At 46.5% G+C, this 18,390-nt stretch overlaps 1 protein-coding gene across 2 annotated transcripts in view; it reads left to right on the top strand.

Moving 5' to 3' along the window:
• The window catches only part of KIAA0100 (KIAA0100 ortholog), a 294,167-nt gene that overhangs the window by 227,900 nt on the left and 47,877 nt on the right, over nt 1-18,390 (top strand). For both annotated transcript variants that reach the window (XM_029611003.1, XM_029611004.1), the window contains exon 29: nt 6,036-6,157. In XM_029611003.1, the coding sequence (XP_029466863.1) occupies nt 6,036-6,157 (122 nt within the window). The remainder of the gene's footprint in view (nt 1-6,035; nt 6,158-18,390) is intronic.

Here is an 18,390-nt window from a genome sequence, read left to right as displayed (position 1 = left end):
CGGGTCTGTAGACGGGAGGACTTGGCAGCGCACCCCAATGTTGCCCGGTTTCTGCGGGGGGTAAAACATTTATGCCCTCCGCTAAATTCTCCATGTCCATCCTGGAATTTAAATGTCGTTCTTAAGGCTTTGTGTGCGCCCCCTTTTGAGCCACTGAAGAGGGCGACGCTAAAGGATCTCACATTGAAGGTAGTATTCCTGGTGGCAATTTCCTCGGCATGCCGGGTTTCTGAACTTCAGGCATTGTCCTGCAGGGAGCCTTTCTTGCGGATCTCTGAGTCCGGAATTAGTTTGCGGACGGTCCCATCTTTTCTGCCAAAAGTAATTTCCTCCTTTCATTTGAACCAGTCGGTGGAGCTACCATTGTTTACCGACCTGGATAGGTCGGATTCTTTTTCGAAGGATTTACGAAAGCTGGATATCCGTAGGGCGCTACTGCATTATCTGGAAGCTACCAATGGTTTTCAATTGTCAGATCATCTCTTCGTCCTTTGGAATGGACCAAAGAGGGGTAATATGGTGTCCAAAACCACCATCGCCCGTTGGTTGAAAGAGGCCATAAACTCCTCATAAGAACATAAGAAAATGCCATACTGGGTCAGACCAAGGGTCCATCAAGCCCAGCATCCTGTTTCCAACAGTGGCCAAACCAGGCCATAAGAACCTGGAAAGTACCCAAAAGCTAAGTCTATTCCATGTTACCATTGCTAATGGCAGTGGCTATTCTCTAAGTGAACTTAATAGCAGGTAATGGACTTCTCCTCCAAGAACTTATCCAATCCTTTTTTAATCACAGCTATACTAACTGCACTAATGACATCCTCTGGCAACAAATTCCAGAGTTTAATTATGCGTTGAGTGAAAAATAACTTTCTCCGATTAGTTTTAAATGTGCCACATGCTAACTTCATGGAGTGCCCCCTAGTCTGTTTATATCCGAAAGAGTAAATAACCGATTTACATCTACCCGTTCTAGACCTCTCATGATTTTAAACACCTCTATCATATCCCCCCTTAGCCGTCTCTTCTCCAAGCTGAAAAGTCCTAAACTCTTCAGCCTTTCCTCATAGGGGAGCTGTTCCATCCCCTTTATCATTTTGGTTGCCCTTCTCTGTACCTTCTCCATCGCAACTATATTTTTTTGAGATGCGGCGACCAGAATTGTACACAGTATTCAAGGTACGGTCTCACCGTGGAGCGATACAGAGGCATTATAACATTTTCCGTTTTATTAACCATTCCCTTCCTAATAATTCCTAACATTCTGTTTGCTTTTTTGACTGCTGCAGCACATTGAGCCGACGATTTTAAAGTATTATCCACTATGATGCCTAGATCTTTTTCCTGGGTGGTAGTTCCTAATATGGAACCTAACATCATGTAACTACAGCAAGGGTTATTTTTCCCTATATGCAACATCTTGCACTTGTCCACATTAAATTTCATCTGCCATTTGGATGCCCAATCTTCCAGTCTTGCAAGTTCATCCTGCAATGTATCACAATCCGCTTGTGGTTTAACTGCTCTGAATAATTTTGTATCATCCACAAATTTGATAACCTCACTCATCATATTCCTTTCCAGATCACTTATATAAATATGTTGAAAAGCACCGGTCCAAGTATAGATCCCTGAGGCACTCCACTGTTTACCCTTTTCCACTGAGAAAATCGACCATTTAATCCTACTCTCTGTTTCCTGTCTTTTAACCAGTTTGTAATCCATGAAAAGACATCGCCTCCTATCTCATGACTTTTTAGTTTTCTTAGAAGCCTCTCATGAGGGACTTTGTCAAATGCCTTCTGAAAATCTAAATACGCTACATCTACCGGTTCACCTTTATCCACATGTTTATTAACCCCTTCAAAAAAATGAAGACTTCCCTTGGTAAATCCATGTTGACTGTGTTCCATTAAACCATGTCTTTCTATATGCTCTACGATTTTGATCTTTAGAATAGTTTCCAATATTTTTCCTGGCACTGAAGTCAGGCTCACTGGTCTATAGTTACCCGTATCGCCCCTGGAGCCTTTTTAAAATATTGGGGTTACATTGGCCACCCTCCAATCTTCAGGTACAATGGATGATTTTAACTAATAGATCAGAAATTTCATTTTTAGTTCATTCAGTACCCTAGGATGCATACCATCCGGTCCAGGTGATTTGCTTCTCTTTAGTTTGTCAATCTGGCCTACTACATCTTCCTGGCTCACAGTGATTTGGTTCAGTTCGTCTGACTCATCACCCTTGAAAACCATCTCCGGAACTGGTATCTCCCCAACATCCTCATTAGTAAACATGAAAGCAAAGAATTCATTTAGTCTTTCTGCAATGGCCTTATCTTCCCTAAGAGCCCCTTTAACCCCTCGGACATCTAATGGTCCAACCGACTCCCTCACAGGTTTCTTGTTTTGGATATATTTAAAAAAAATCTTATGAGTTTTTGCCTCTATGGCCAACTTCATTTCAAATTCTCTCTTCGCCTGTCTTATCAATGTTTTACACTTAACTTGACAATGCTTATGTGTTATCCTATTTTCTTCAGATGGATCCTTCTTCCAGTTTTTGAAGGATTTTTTTTGGCTAAAATAACCTCTTTCACCTCTCCTTTTAACCATGACTGTAATCGTTTTGCCTTCCTTCCACCTTTCTTAATGTGTGGAATACATCTGGACTGCGCCTCTAGGATTGTATTTTTAAACAATGTCCATGCTTGTTGAACACTTGTAACCTTTGCAGCTGCACCTTTCAGTTTTTTTTTCTATTTTCCTCATTTTATCAAAGTTTCTCTTTTGAAAGTTTAGAGTTAGAGCTGTAGATTTTACTTATTGTCCCCCTTCCAGTTATTAGTTTAAATTTGATCATGTTATGATCACTATTGCCAAGTGGCCCCACCACCGTTACCTCTCTCACCAAATCCTGCATTCCAATAAGGATTAAATCTAAAATTGCTCCCTTTCTTGATGGCTCCTGAACCAATTGCTCCATGAAGCAGTCATTTATTAAATCCAAGAACTTTGTCTCTAGCAAGTTCTGATGTATGTATGTTTGTTTGTTTGTTTATTTATTTATTTATTTAGGATTTTTCTATACCGGTGTTCATGTAGGGCTATATATCACATCGGTTTACATTGAAACAAACAGTGTTGCGTAAAAAAGCATTACATAGAACAGGGGATACGTGAACTGGGATCCAAATGTACAAAACTGGGGTTAAAAGCAAATACAACTGCTAGTAATACTGCTAGTAATACAAACTGCTAGTAATTCAAATTGATTGAGTACAAACTGCTATTAAGATTCATGAACGTCGCATGAAAACAGAGAGAATGGGTTATACGTATAAAATGTACCAACTGCTGTTAGGATATTCTAGAAATGCGCTGAAAACAATATATATAGTTAAGTGAACATCATACAATTTAGTTAGTATTAAGTTAAGTTTAACTGTAAATGGTGAGTTGATATTAATATAAAATAATGAGTGAAAGTTATTTAAACTAAAGGCATAGGCATTTAGCTGTATCCTAGAGCGGGAAGAGGATCCCGAGGATAAGACAGGGGTGGGAGGGGGAAACCGACCTGATGGAGAGCCGGGGTGTGATGGGGGGAGGGGAGGTAGTTACGAGAGGGAGGAAGAACCCATTTACCCAGTCAATATTGGGGTAATTGAAATCTCCCATTATTATTGCACTGCCAAATTGGTTAGCCTCCCTGATTTCTCTTAGCATTTCATCATCTGTCTGACGATTTTGTCCAGGTGAACGGTAGTATACTCCTATCACTATACTCTTACCCAACACACATGGGATTTCTACCCTTATAGATTCTACTGAGCATTTAGTCTCTTGTATGATATTTATCCTATTGGACTCTATACCCTCCTGGACATAAAGTGCCACACCCCCACCAAGTTGATCCTCCCTATCATTGCGATATAATTTGTACCCTGATATAGCACTGTCCCATTGGTTATCCTCCTTCCACCAGGTCTCTGTGATGCCAATTATGTCAATGTCATCATTTACTGCTATACACTCTAACTCTCCCATCTTACTTCTTAGACTTCTGGCATTGGCATACAGACATTTCAAAGTGTGTTTTTTGTTTGTTTTAACAACCTGCTTTTCAGTTGTTAGGGATAATTTGGAAATCATTAGCTTTGGTGATTTTTTTTTTACATATAGGGACATGGACTATGTTTACTTTAAACCTCTTTGTTGGGATGCCCTAACACTCCTGTTTCATTAGTATCCTTCAAGGATACATTTCTCTGAATCATGCACTGAGTTGACTGTCTGCTTTCCTCCTTGTTCTAGTTTAAAAGCTGCTCTATCTCCTTTTTAAAAGTTAGTGCCAGCAGCTTCGTTCCACTCTGGTTAAGGTGGAACCCATCCTTTCGGAAATGTCTCCCACTTCCCCAAAAGTTTCCCCAGTTCCTTACAAAACTGAATCCCTCTTCCCTGCACAATCATCCCCTCCATGCATTGAAACTCTGGAGCTCTGCCTGCCTCTGGGGACCTGCACGTGGAACAGGAAGCATTTCAGAGAATGCCACCCTGGAGGTTCTGGATTTCAGCTTTCTACCTAAAATCCAAAATTTGGCTTCCAGAACCTCTCTCCCACATTTTCCTATGTCGTTGGTGCCCACATGTACCACGACAGCTCCCCAGCACTGTCTATAATCCTATCTAGGTGATGCGTGAGGTCTGCCACCTTCGCACCAGGCAGGCAAGTTACCAGGCGGACCTCACATCCACCAGCCACCGTGCTATCTACATTTCTAATAATTGAATCACCAACTATGATGGCCGGCCTAACCCTTCCCTCCTGGGCAGTAGCCCTGGAAGATTTGTTCTCAGTGCGAGAGGACAATACATCACCTAGAGAGCAGGTCCTTGCTACAGGATCACTTCCTGCTACACCAGGGTGATGTTCTCCTACGGGGAGACCTTTCTGATCTAAGGCAGCACTGGGGCTGCCAGACTGGATTTGGGACTTGGCTACTATGTCCCTGAAGGTCTCATCTATGTACCTCTCTGTCTGCCTCAACTCCTCCAAGTCTGCTACTCTAGCCTCCAGAGATCGGACTCGTTCCCTGAGAGCCAGGAGCTCTTTGCACTGAGTGCACACATACAATTTCTCACTGGTGGGTAAAAAATCATACATGTGACACTCGATGCAAAAGATTAGAAAGCCCCCCTCTTGCTGCTGGACTGCTGCCTTCATCTTAGTTTTATTGAGTTCCTAGTTAAGTTTAGGATACTAAGGGAGTTGGAATTAGAGTACTTTAAATTTACAGGTGAATTTACTAATTAATCAGATAGTGTCCTACAAGGGGATGATTAAACTTTCAATAAGGGCTGGTACAATAGTATGATTTAGATTGGACCCTGATTTTTCATTCTCTTGACTGTTTGCCTGCAGTAGGAGAAAACTGTATAAACGCAGCGTTTCCGGCCTTGCGGTTCACACAGTGGTTTTAAAGCAGAGGGAAGCGCTAATCACTATCATAGCAAGGAGCTGAGCAGAAATCCACAGCTTCTGAGACACAAATTCCTGCCTTTGTATTAAACCTTTCACAGCATGCTGCTTGTTCTGTGTTCGATCAAACATTTAACTCTTTTTGTTTCTCTGTTTGTGATCAAGCATTCTTTAAACACAACTCTGCATCCATTAAGCCTTTGCAGAATGCTTCTTCCTGAGTGTGCTTTCGGCACTGCACAAGAAGAGGTAGTGTTGGAGAAGCAGAATCTGGAGTAATGGGGGAGGTGGTATTTGGGGTCAGATGAGTACTGATGGATAAGGGAGAGGTAGTGTTGGAGAAGCAGACTTGGGAGTAATGGGGGAGGTGATGTTAGAAATTTGGTGAGGATCTTTATGAGAAGAAGCAAGAGATAATGAATGTTAGATGGAGGAAGGCAATGGCAGGGATGGGCAGGTGACAGCTTGTGAGTTGGCCTGAGACACAGGTGAGATGACAGGACTGTCATGAGGATATTTATTCTGGTTATTTGTTGTCCCTGCAATTAAAGGAGCTGCCGACACCTTCACCCTCATCCACCATGACCTGGAGATATCCACCAACCCTGCACAGTATGCCATGATCCTGGACATTGTAAATAACCTGTTACTGCATGTGGAGCCCAAACGAAAGGTACAGTGCCTCCTGCTGCTGCTGGAGCTTGTGGGGAAGGGGCAGGGTCCAGAGCAGGCCTGTGACATTGTTGTGGTTCTCTGAAAATAGCCACTTAAAAGCTAACAGCTGTAGAGAAAAGCTTTTTATTAAATGCTATTAAATGTCTTAGACAGTTAAGGTACTTTATGAAGAAGCAGAGTGCAACACAAGGCATCAGCATAAACTCCCTCTGAAATGATTTTACTGATAAATCTTTATATAGAATTTACAGCTGTATATTTCCAACCCCTAAACTAGGTTACATAATTATCAATATTTCTATGATTGCTTATAACAGCCAATTTGTATGGCCATATAGTAATTTAATTCTTGACTCGTATGTAAATGTTTTCTTGGAATTTTGCGGCATTAGCATCCTTGCGTCTATTCTAAGAATGTTTTTTATAATCTTAGATGGAATGTCAATTGGCCTTGTCCTTGTTCTAGATAAACTTCTATGACCCTATGGCCCAGTTCTTTCTGCATTTTTGTCTAGCTTATAGCGTGTTACGGGTTCAGACCGCTCACACTGGTATCCTGCCCAGGGGCTCTGACCTGGGGGGGGGGGGCTAATCTCACATAAACACAATTGCTGGGATTATACCTGGGGGCTTGAACCCAGGTCTTATCCCCTACACAAAAAGCCACGCCCAAACTTGGATTCAGTATGTCACGGTTCCAGGTAAGGATGTAAGTTTATTTGAGCAATAGAAGGATAGAACAAATAAAATCAGATCGTATAGAAAAAGTAATGGTAGATAATAGCAATTTCTACATAAGACACAAAAAGCTTACATTTCCAAAGGCTCAGCCATACCATCACGTCCAGGGCTTTCTCTTTCCCTCTCTCTTTCTCGCTGTCTCCCCTTATACACTACAAACGCTTGTGGAAGAAGCGATGTTCCCTCCCTCTGAGTTCTTATCAGTTTTTCAGACACAGCTGTGTGGCCTTGATTCTCTCTCTCAGGCTTCAGTATAAGTTATTCCCTGTACATACCCGGATCAGTCCAGACAGTGGGTTGCGCCTCCTTTCCAGCAGATGGAGACAGAGAAAAACTTGAAGGGTATCCTGTATCAGGACAGTGTTCCCCCTGCATCCCTTCAGTATTTCTCTGTCTCCAGCAGATGAAGGTGGCAGAACCTGTGGTTCCCAGTCTTTTAGGCAATTTCATTCTTTGAGGAAGTTCTTTTCTTCCCTCATCCTATATTCCTTAAGGATCAAGCAAGTGTTTTGAGAAAAAGAATTTCAAGCAGTTAAAAAAAAAAAAGTTTGATTATCAGGAGAAGCAAAAGCCTGTCTCCTCACTTGATTAGTTCAGCCTAGGACTCTTTCCTGGTGGCCCATTGCCTGGCTCCGGGGTGATACTGGTGGTCCAGACCCTCCCCCATTGAGACCCCTGAGATGTGACATGCCTCGGGTCCATTGCTGACAGAGAAGCTAATATTCCTCTGTACCTTTAAAAAAAAAAAAAAAAAAAAATCATAAGAGAAAGCAGTAAATATAGCAAGAAGGCCAGCAGACTTCGGGGGGGGGGGGGAGGAGCGGAGTGCAAGGCTATTATCTTCTCCTCCCACTCGCAGCCAGGCACAGCAGGGGTTTCAGCGGCAGTTCCTCCCCCCCCCCCCCCCCCCCCCCCTGTTGTTACTATGCCACGATCTCCTTTCTGTGTGGCATGCGGGGAGCCTGCCTCGTGGCCCTCCCGCGAGGGAGTTTGTTCACATTGTTTGCCTGGCGGGGAGGGGTCCTCTTCGGTGCCAGAGAAGTCAGCGACCCGTGTTCATGCCGGCAAACGCGCTGCCAGGCTAGCCCCGTCCCTGCAAACCGTGGGAATGGCAGCCATTTTGTCCCCAGATCTCGCGGCTGATTCGTTGCCTGATGGGGGAAGGGATTCTGTTTTCAGCATTCACCCCTGGATCTAAGCCCCATGGATCTTTCTGCTGCGGTCCCTGACCCCCAGCACGATGTCCCCCCTCCAATGCCAGGTATTATCACAGATTTTGTGCTTTTATTGCACAAGGCTTATGTTGCTAGCTTACAGCAGCAGGATGAACCCTCCCCAGACCCCCACCTGCAAAGGTTCCTAGGTTGTCTTTAGAACAGGGACCCAAACTCCCTGATTCTCAGGGGACGAATCGGGTTCAGACCATACTGGAAGTCCCGGACCCTCCAGATCCTTCTAACCTTCCACCTCAGCTTCCAGACTCCGACCCAGATGCAGATACTTTGAATCAGAATCCACCGGTCGAGGGAGACGACCCACGGGTTTTACGCTTGTTCCAGCGGGAGGAGCTGGACCCGCTCATTCCCTTTGTTCTAGCCGAACTAGGAATAGATGCCCCTCCGGAGGAGACCGCAAGTATCCCGGTTTCCAGTAACGTGGACCCTGTCCTGGCTAGACTGAGAGCCCCCCCCCCCCCCCACACACATGTTTCCATTTCATCCTATGCTAATGCAGTTACTACTCAGAGAATGGGAATCTCCTGAATCCAGCTTACGGGTAGGCAGAGCAATGGCCAAGCTCTATCCCCTACCAGACCAATGCCTAGAGCTGCTCAAGGTCCCTAAAGTGGATGCTTCGGTTTCCGCAGTCACCAAAAGAACCATCATTCCGATGGTGGGAACAATGGCTTTAAAGGATCTTCATGATCGTAAGTTGGAGGTGTATCTCAAACGAATTTTTGAAGTCTTGGTGCTAGGCGTGCGAGTGACAGTCTATAGCAGTCTCATGCAGCGGGCAAACCTTAGGTGGGTTCAACAACTACTCAGCACCCAGGACCTCCCGTCTGCAGAGGTGGAACAGGTGGAACGTCTGGAAGCTGCGGTTGCGTACGGTGCTGATGCCCTCTATGATCTCCTCAGAGTGCTGGACAGATCCATGGTTTCAGCTGTCTCGGCCAGGCGCCTCCTCTGGCTGCGAAATTGGGCAGCGGACTCCTCTTCTAAATTACAGTTGGGCACTCTCTCCTTCAAAGCTAAATTCCTCTTCAGGGAGGACCTAGAACAGCTTATCAAATCTTTAGGGAAGAACAAGATTCATAAGCTTCCTGAGGATCGCCCTAAACCGTCCAGATCCTTTTTTCCTTCGCACTCCATTTCAGGGGGCAGCGCAGGTACAATAGGTCACGGGGGGCTCCACAAAGAAACCCCTCCACAAGATCTCAATCGTGTTCTCATTCCTTTTGTGGACGCCGTCCATTCCCTCAAGGATCCGCCTCAAAGTCCTCTCAATGAGATGCAGCCGGACCATTCCTCCGTTCTCAACTTAGGCCGGCTCTCCCTTTACCACGAGGAATGGGTCAAAATTACTTCGGATCAGTGGGTCCTCGAAGTAATAAAATGAGGCTACGTTTTAGAATTTGCTCAGTCTCTCCCAGATCTCTACCTAATCTCTCCTTGCGGACCCCTTCGGAAGCAGCATGTGATGCGCCAAACTCTTGACAGGCTGCAGCAGCTCAGAGCCATCATCCCGGGCCCCCCCCCCCCCCACGGAGCAGGGGTTAGGCCAGTATTCCATTTACTTGGTGGTTCCCAAAAAGGACGGCTCCTTTCGACCAATTCTGGACCTCAAGAGAGTCAACAAAGCACTCAAGGTCCCCCATTTTTGGATGGAAACCATGCGGTCGGTCATAGCGGCGGTACGCACCGGTGAATTCCTAGCTTCTCTGGATTTGACGGAGGCTTATCTCCATTTCCCGATCTGCCTGGAACATCAGAAGTACATACGCTTCAACATCCTGGGGCATCATTACCAGTTTCGGGCGCTTCTGTTTGGCCTAGCTACCACCTCCTGCACTTTTACCAAGGTAATGGTGGTGGTGGCGGCCTCCTGGACAACTGGCTCATTCGGGCGAAATCAGAGAATCTCTGCACTATGGCAGTCAACAAAGTTTTGTCGCTCCTCAGCTCTCTCGGTTGGGTAGTCAATTTCTCCAAGAGCAGTCTCAAGGCTTCCCAAGTCCTGGAATTCTTAGGAGCACGCTTCGACACACGAGCGGGAAAAGTTTTCCTTCCTGAGGGCTGGGCACACAAGCTCATGGCTCAAGTTCGACATCTATTATCTCTTTCCATGCCCACAGCCTGGGACTTCCTGCAGGTCCTGGGCTCTATGGCTTCAACTATAGATTTGATTCCATGGGCCTTCGCACATATGCGTCCTTTACAGAATGCTTTACTATCCCGCTGGAAGCCAGTCTCAGAGGAGTTTCAGATGCCTTTACCGCTCTTGGACTTTACCATCTCCAGTCTTCAGTAGTGACTGTCGCTCGACCACCTGCTAAAGGGGGTGCACCTGGAAACCCCTCAGTGGATCACTGTTACGACGGACATCAGCCTCTCCGGCTGGGGAGTGGTTTACCAGGCTCAGTCTACACAAGGACAATGGTCCCCAATCTCAATGGCACATCAATCGCCTGGAAGCCCGAGCAGTTCACCTGGCGCTGAAGGCTTTCCTGCTCTTGATCCGTCACAAAGCAGTTTGGGTTCTCTCTGACAATGCCACCACAGCAGCTTACATCAATTGCCAAGGTGGAACCAGGAGTAGTCTGGTAGCCCTGGAAGCAAGCAAGTTGTTGTCTTGGGCGGAATGGCATTTGGCGCGATTGGCAGCCTCCCACATTGCAGGGAAGGAGAATGTCCAAGCCGATTTCTTAAGTCGTCAACACCTAGACCCCGGAGAGTGGGAGTTGTCCGAAGAGGCGATGGCTCTTAACATTCGCAATTTGGGCACTACCCACCTGGACCTAATGGCCACTCAGAAGAATGCGAAGGCTCCCAGATTCTTCAGTTGCAGAAGAGAGCACAGCTCCGAAGGGGTGGACGCTCTGGTGCTACCCTGGCCTCGCGACATACTCCTCTACATGTTCCCACCCTGGCCTCTGGTGGGGAAGGTGCTCAGAAGAATAGAACTCAAGGGGCTGGTCATTCTCGTGGTGCCAGAATGGCCCCGAAGACCATGGTTTGCGGATCTAGTAAACCTCGCGACGGAGAATCCTCTTCACCTCGGTCACCTCCCAAACCTTCTACAGCAAGGTCCAGTATTTTTCAATCAGGCGGATCACTTTTGTCTAGCGGCCTGGCTTTTGAGCGGCGGAGACTAGGGAAGAAAGGTTATAGAGAGGAGGTTATTTCCACTCTGTTGCGCGCACATAAGACTTCTACCTCTCTCGTTTACATCCGGGTTTGGAGAATGTTTGAGACTTTGTGTGCGGACTCAGGAATCCCGGCGCGCAGGGCCCCAGTTTCCCTTGTCCTCTCTTTTCTACAGAATGGCCTCTCCAAGGGTTTGTCTTTCAATTCTCTTTGGGTCCAAGTTTCGGCTCTTGGTTCCCTTTTAGGGCAGGTTGATGGTTACACTTTGGCGGCCCACCCAGATGTCATTCGGTTCCTCAAGGGGGCGAAGCATTTGAACCCGCCTGTCCGGGCTACATGTCCGTCATGGAGTCTCAATCTGGTGCTTCGTGTCCTATGCGAGGCATCATTCGAACCCCTCAGACGGGCCACACTCAAAGACTTGACTCTTAAGACAGTTTTTCTAGTCTCTATTTGCTCAGCCAGGAGAGTGTCCGAGCTCCAAGCCTTGTCTTGCAGAGAGCCATTCCTTCGCTTTTCTGATTCAGGTGTCTCATTCAAGACGGTACCATCTTTTTTACCAAAGGTCGTTTCCTCCTTTCATTTAAATCACAGTGGAGCTACCTACCTTTTCTCCAGAGGACACTGACAACACACATGGCAAAGACTTAAGGCGCCTTGATGTGAAACGTGTCCTGCTGCGATACTTAGAAGTCACGAACGAGTTCGAGTCTCAGATCATCTTTTTGTTTTATGGAGCGGACCCAATAGGGGGAATAAAGCATCAAAGGCTACCATCACTCGCTGGCTAAAGGAGACGATTGCCTCGGCTTATATTTGTCAGGGCTGGCCGGTCCCGGAAGGTTTAAAAGCCCATTCACTCCGGTTGCAGGCTACCTCTTGGGTGGAAAGCCAGTCTGTCTTCCCACAAGAGATATGCAGAGCAGCTACTTGGAAATCTCTTAATACTTTTGCTCGTCATTATCGCCTCAATGTACAGGCGCCAGTTTTTGCTTCCTTCAGCAGACAGGTGCTTCGAGCGGGACTATCTGAGTCCCACCCTACTTAGGGAAGCTTTGGTACATCCCACTGTCTGGACTGATCCGGGGTACTACAGGAACGAAAATTAGCAGGTATGGACCAATTTTCCTATTGCTTGCTTTCTCATCATAGACTTAGTGGAATAACTAAATAAACACCTTTCCTGTTTGTAAACATTTCACAGTGCAAGACAGAAAACAGGAGTTCACTCAGAGGTTGGCCTATGGCCTTCAAACTAGTCTGTGTCTGGGTGAAAACTCTGAATCCATACGACCTATCCTCTAGATATATATATCCTCAGCAAAAAGTAACAAAAAATGACTTCAACATAGCGTCCCACTGTCTCGGAAATTAAGTACGAGGTTGTAACGTAAAAGTTATGTTACAATGTTATATTTGTTAAAGGCTGCCCATGATCAAAAATCAAAAAATTAGAACAGGATTAATGACTTCATGTGTGATATGTCAAAAAGTGTTTCACTGTGACTAAGGGTCTATGAACACCCACCTTGACATGGTACTTTAATCTGAAAAAAGTTCTGAGGCTGATCTGATAGCAGTGTGAGAGATGCTGCAGAGGGGTTAGGAAGAAAAGATTCTCCTTGTAGATGGTAAATTCTAAGGCAGAATGATCACACCTGAGAGAAGAGATGGTATGAGAAGATCAAGGAGTGGTTGACTGCTTCTCAGCTAAGTGTCCATACTGAAAACGTAAGTGTTTTGCATTTTGCGTGCAGAAATCCAAGGGAGTAATACATGGTGAGTGAGTTACTAACGTTTGCAAAGAAGGAAAGAGAATATGGAGTGATTATATTTAATGATCCTGTTCGTATCCCAGATCAGTCCAGACAAGTGGGTTTTGCATCCCTACCAGCAGATGGAGGCAGAGAACTAAAAACTTTTGAAACACTGCTACATAACCGAGAGTGCCACCTGCAGTCCCTCAGTATTTCTCTGTCTCTAGCAGATGGTAGAGGTGCAAACCTGCAGTTAAGAAGAAAGAAAGAAGGGACAGAAGAAGAGAAGTTACAAGATGCTCCCTGAGGTGTTCCCTGTATGTACTCATATCAGTCCAGACTCCTTGGTTTTGCCTCCCTTCCAGCAGCTGGAAACAGAGAAAGTTTTGCTGATGCTGGCATATATCCTGGTGTGCTACCTGCAGTCTACCAGTATTTCTCTGTTTCCATCAGATGGTGGTGGTGCAAAACCTGAAGTCTGAAGACAAAAAAAACCAAACCTAGTATTAGGAAGATTAGGTGAAGAGTTCCTTCCAGAAGGTCAATAGTTCCTGGTAGGGCCATCCTTTCTGGTAGAGGAGTGGACGAGTGGGGGGGTTTGGAAACCCTTTTCGGTCTCAGTCCTTTTTGCCGCTGAGAGGGGAAATGATTGGTGGTGCCAGTTCCCTCTCCCTCTCCTCCAGGAGGACAACTGAAATCAACAGCCTGATGCAGGGAAGTGTTTATTGGACATATAAAGTTTAAAAAAAGAAAATGTAAGAGGGTTGTATGTTTTTCCTGCTGTTCTGTATGCCGGGGTTGAGTGGGACTTGTTGCGCACAGCACTTTGCAAGCTGTTTGCCGGGGCTCCACTCCCCATGCCTAATCCTCCTTGTATCGTTGGTTGGGCGCATGTGCAGCTTGATAGCAGCCATGCCGCATGACAGTCAGTGCACAGCTTGTGGAGAGGCATGTGCGGGTCTGTCACTTGTTGGTACTTGTACCCAGTGGGGTAGTTCGGGGAGGCTGGAAAAAACATTGGGCAGGCACCGGATGTCTGCGGAGGCCACGGGAAGTGCCGATGTAGCTGAGGGGGACCCCTTCCTGGTTTCAGCGGGAACGGCAGCCATTTTAGCTTCTTTAGCTGAGAAGGCGGGAAAGGAAGCTGCCCTTCCCTCACTGTTATCTCCAGCCAACAGGAAGCCTGCAGAGGCCCGAGGGTCCCGGGAACTTTTGTCTGAGGAGGATGAAGACCAGGATTCAGGATTCGGATGATTCAGGATTCGGATGATCCAGCTGAATTTTCCCTAGATTTTGTTTTGCTAATGCACAAGGTGTATTTGGCCAGGAAGGCTGTGGGATGCTGCCCTTTAAGCCCCAAGGGTTCTTAGGATCCATGCCCTATTAAGAGGTCCAGAGGGATTCAGGCTAGGGGGGCAACCAGGGTTCGGTGAGTCCTGGATCAGGTCTCTTGTTCAGTGGAGGCAGATGAGTCTTCAGAAGATTCAGAAGGGGGAGACGCTCAGGCAGAGGATCCTCTGGTGATAGATCTTGCTCCAGACCTTCAGGATCCGGATGAAGAGAGGGCCAGCCTGCTACAATGGAAGGCGATGATCCGATGGTGGTTCGCCTATTCCACAGGGAAGAATTGTGGACCCGGATTCCCTGCTTTCTTAAGGATTTGGGAATCCCAAGAGATGAATTGGATCATGAAGAAGTGGACCTAGTCATGGAGGGCTTAAGGGGTCCGGCTAAGGCTTTCCATTTCACATATCCATAAAGAAGCTGGTGCTCCAGGAGTGGGAGACTCCAGACACAGGTTTGAAGGTTGATAAAGGTATGTAAGAATTATATCCGTTGCCAGAAGACTCATTTGAGTTATTGTGGATGCTTCGGTATCAGCGGTGACGAAGAAGACAACTATCTCTGTGGCGGGGTCTGCTGCACTAAAGGATATTCTGGATAGAAAATTGGAGGTCCACCTCAAAAAGATTTTTGAGGTGTTTGCTTTGGGCATTCATGCTGCGGTGTGCAGCAGTTTTATGTTTCTGGTCGGTTTACACTGGGTGCAGCAGTTGCAGTCTGATAAAGTTATGTCAGCATCAGAGGCTGAGCGGCTGGAAGCCATAGTGGCCTACAGAGTGGATGCATTATATGAACGCATCCATGCGTCCTCCTGGACTATGATGTCCTCAGTCTCAGCCAGGCGGCTCCTTTGGTTGCAGAACTGGTTGGCGGATGTTTGGTCTAAGTCTCAATTAGGAGCGTTACCTTTTAAAGGGAAGCTTTTTTTGGAGATGATTCAGAGGAACTCGTGAAGCAGCTGGGAGAGAATAAAGGACACAAGCTTTCGGAGGATAAGCCAAAGATCGGCAGAGGTTTCTCGTCGGTATGGCCACTTTCTTGGACAAACCGGAATTTTCAACAATCTCTTCATCTCCCTTATTCTTTTAAATGTGGGCTACCTGTAAGCCAATTTTTCCGCGCAAAACATATTTGTTCTACAATGATGGTCTTTGAGATTCAAGCTTCTATATTGCAGATAGATTTTTGGAACGTGGGTACCCTAAATCAGCAATCAAAAAGGCTTACAAAAGGGCAAAATATTCAGATAGGCAGAGTTTGTTGCAGTATAAACCTACTAAACATGATCCACAGCTTGTTTGTGTATTCAAACAATCGGTTGCTACAAATGTGATTGCTTCATCAATACGCTGTCATTGGCATGTGCTAGCACTTCATGATATTTTCAAGGAGACACCCCTCATTGTTACAACTCGAGGGGCTAACATCAAAGATAAACTTGTTCATGCTCAATCTTTGCTGCATTCCCAGGTTTCAATTGAAAGTTTAGCACGAGAGCAGTGGATTTGCTCCCGCCTGAGAGAAGTTAAACAGCTGGGCCTTAGACCGGCGGTAGTGGTGCAAAGGCTCTTGTGGCTGCGAAATTTGTCGGTGGATGTTTGGTCTAAGGCCCAGCTGTTGAACCTCTCTCAGGGGGGAGTTTCTCTTCGGGGAGGATTTGGAGAAGCTCATGAAGCAGTTGGAAGAGTCAAAAGGCAAAAAGTCGTCTGAAGACAAGGAGGGTTCTAGAAAGTCCTTTCTGCTCCGAGCCCATTTTCGAAAGGCTAGGAAATTTTGAGCGGGCAGAGCCCCTGCTCAAGCATCGCAGAAACAGAGTTCAGGCAGTCAGCAGCCTTTTCAGAATCGGCACAGATCCCCAAGAGACAGTGGTCCCAAGGGAAGACTGGAAGTAAGGTCCGACAATGAAGGTGTGAGGGTCCACTCCTCTCAGTAGGCTATTGGAGAGAGCTTTCCCTCTCTTTTTTTTATGAGGAGCGGACCAGAATAACATCTGACCAGTGAGAAGTAGAGGTGGTAAGAGACAGTTACGCCTTAGAATTTTCTCAGCTGCTCAGGGATGTCTTTGCAGTTTCCTGCTGGTCTCCCAGAGCAAATGGATGGCAGTGCAGGACAAGCTCCAGCGCTTACAGCTGCTATGCCTCATTGTTCCAGTGCCCCCTCAGGAGTGCAGCCCTTAGAGGTGGATATCCCGGAGATCTTGGATTTGCTGCAGTGCGGGTTATCTAAGGGGGTTAACTTATAATTCCCTTCAGGTCCAGGAAGCAGCTTTGGGTTCCTTACGTGGCAGAATTCAGGGAAGACTGCTGGCGTCTCATCCGGATGTGGCTCATTTCCTGAGCGGGCAAAGCATCTGCGTCCTCCGGTGTGGAAGATCTGTAAGGCGTGGAATTTGAATTTGGCGCTTCAGGTGCTGTGTGGGCCCTCTTTTGAGCTAATGCAGAGGGCATTGTTGAAGGATTTAACCCTGAAGACTGTTTTTCTGGTGGCCATCTGTTCAGCTAGGTGAATTTGAGTTGCAAGCGTTGTCGTGTAGGAATCCTTTCCTCCGTTTTTCGGACTATGGGGGTTTCGTTGCGCATGGTTCCTTTGTTTGCCGAAGGTAGTGTCCTCTTTTCACCTTAAATCAGGTGGTCAAGCTTCCGGCCTTTTCGAACTTGCAGCCGATTCTTCGATGCCTAGGGAACTTCACTTATTGAATGTTTGTCGGATCCTTTTGCAATATCTCAAGGTCACAAATCCCTTTCGGAGCTAGGATCATCTGTTTGTCCTGTTCAGCAGAGTAAAGAAGGGGAGATAAGGCTTCCAAGGGCATCATTGCTCACTGGTTAAAAGAGATGATAGCTGAAATTCCTGTATTTGTTTTCCTCAATACCAGTTTATATCCCTGCTTCTATTCTTCGTAACTGGCAGCGCAGGATTTTTTATTTTATATGGCGCAGGCGACCCCCCCCCCCCCCCCCCCCCCCCCCGGCTACCCCGTGCTCTTCTCTTTTTACCAAAGCCGCAGGGAGGTTTGGGGGTACCTAACATTCTGCGGTACTATCAGGCTGCGCAACTACGAGCTCTCCTGGATCTTAACCGCACTACCTCTCCCAAACAGTGGGTTCAACTCGAACAGGCTATGGTAGGTTGGATGGCGGTCACCGCTATGCCATGGCAGCCGCGGGATGTCTGGGGACCTGTGCGGTGTATCCCATGGGCCCTTGAGACCACACTGAGAATTTGGGGGCAGACACGCAAACAGCTCGTAGGAGATTATCATTACTTCTATCAATCGTCTTTAGCTTTCAATGACCGATTTAAATCGGGCAGCAACTCCTCTTACTTTCACAGCTGGCGGGAGAAGGGGATATTCACTATTGAGCACTTCATTTCCCAGGGGTCAGTCCTATCAGTGGAACACTTAGCTATTAAATACAACTTGCCCCCCCCTAAGTTTTCTAGCATATGCCCAAATCACTCATTTTATCCGCACCCTACAACGAGCAGGCTCCCTCCGGCCAGGCAGATCTATCATAGAGTCCTACTTCCTTTATAGTGACCTTCTCAAGGGGGCCATTTCTAAGCTCTATCAACTATTTTTCCCACTCGGCCTCGAACAGTGCAAATTTGTCCAACAATGGGAGGCTGATCTGAATACCCAACTGGGGCAACAAGCATGGGGTGATATCTTGAAATTGGCTAGACAATGCTCGATTTCAGCTAAGCTCCAGGAAAATTGCTATAAAATGGTGTACCAGTGGTACCACACCCCTGATAAATTACATAGATTTTATCCCCTCATCGACGATAAATGCTGGCACCAATGCGGAGCAGTGGGTACCTATTTACATATCTGGTGGCACTGCCCCAAAATTGCCTCCTTATGGAAGGAGATATTTGACTGGCTCAGCAACATACTGGAATTACATATTGGCCCAAGTGTTCCAGTGGCATTGCTACATGATTTTCCCGACCAGGTGCCCAAGAAATATCACAGGGTTTGTGCCCAATTGTTTATTGCCTCTCGCAGCCTGATAGCC

Source organism: Rhinatrema bivittatum, chromosome 8 (assembly GCF_901001135.1).
Source record: "Rhinatrema bivittatum chromosome 8, aRhiBiv1.1, whole genome shotgun sequence".
Taxonomy (NCBI): Eukaryota; Metazoa; Chordata; class Amphibia; order Gymnophiona; family Rhinatrematidae; genus Rhinatrema; species Rhinatrema bivittatum.
This window is presented reverse-complemented; position numbering and strand designations above follow the sequence as displayed.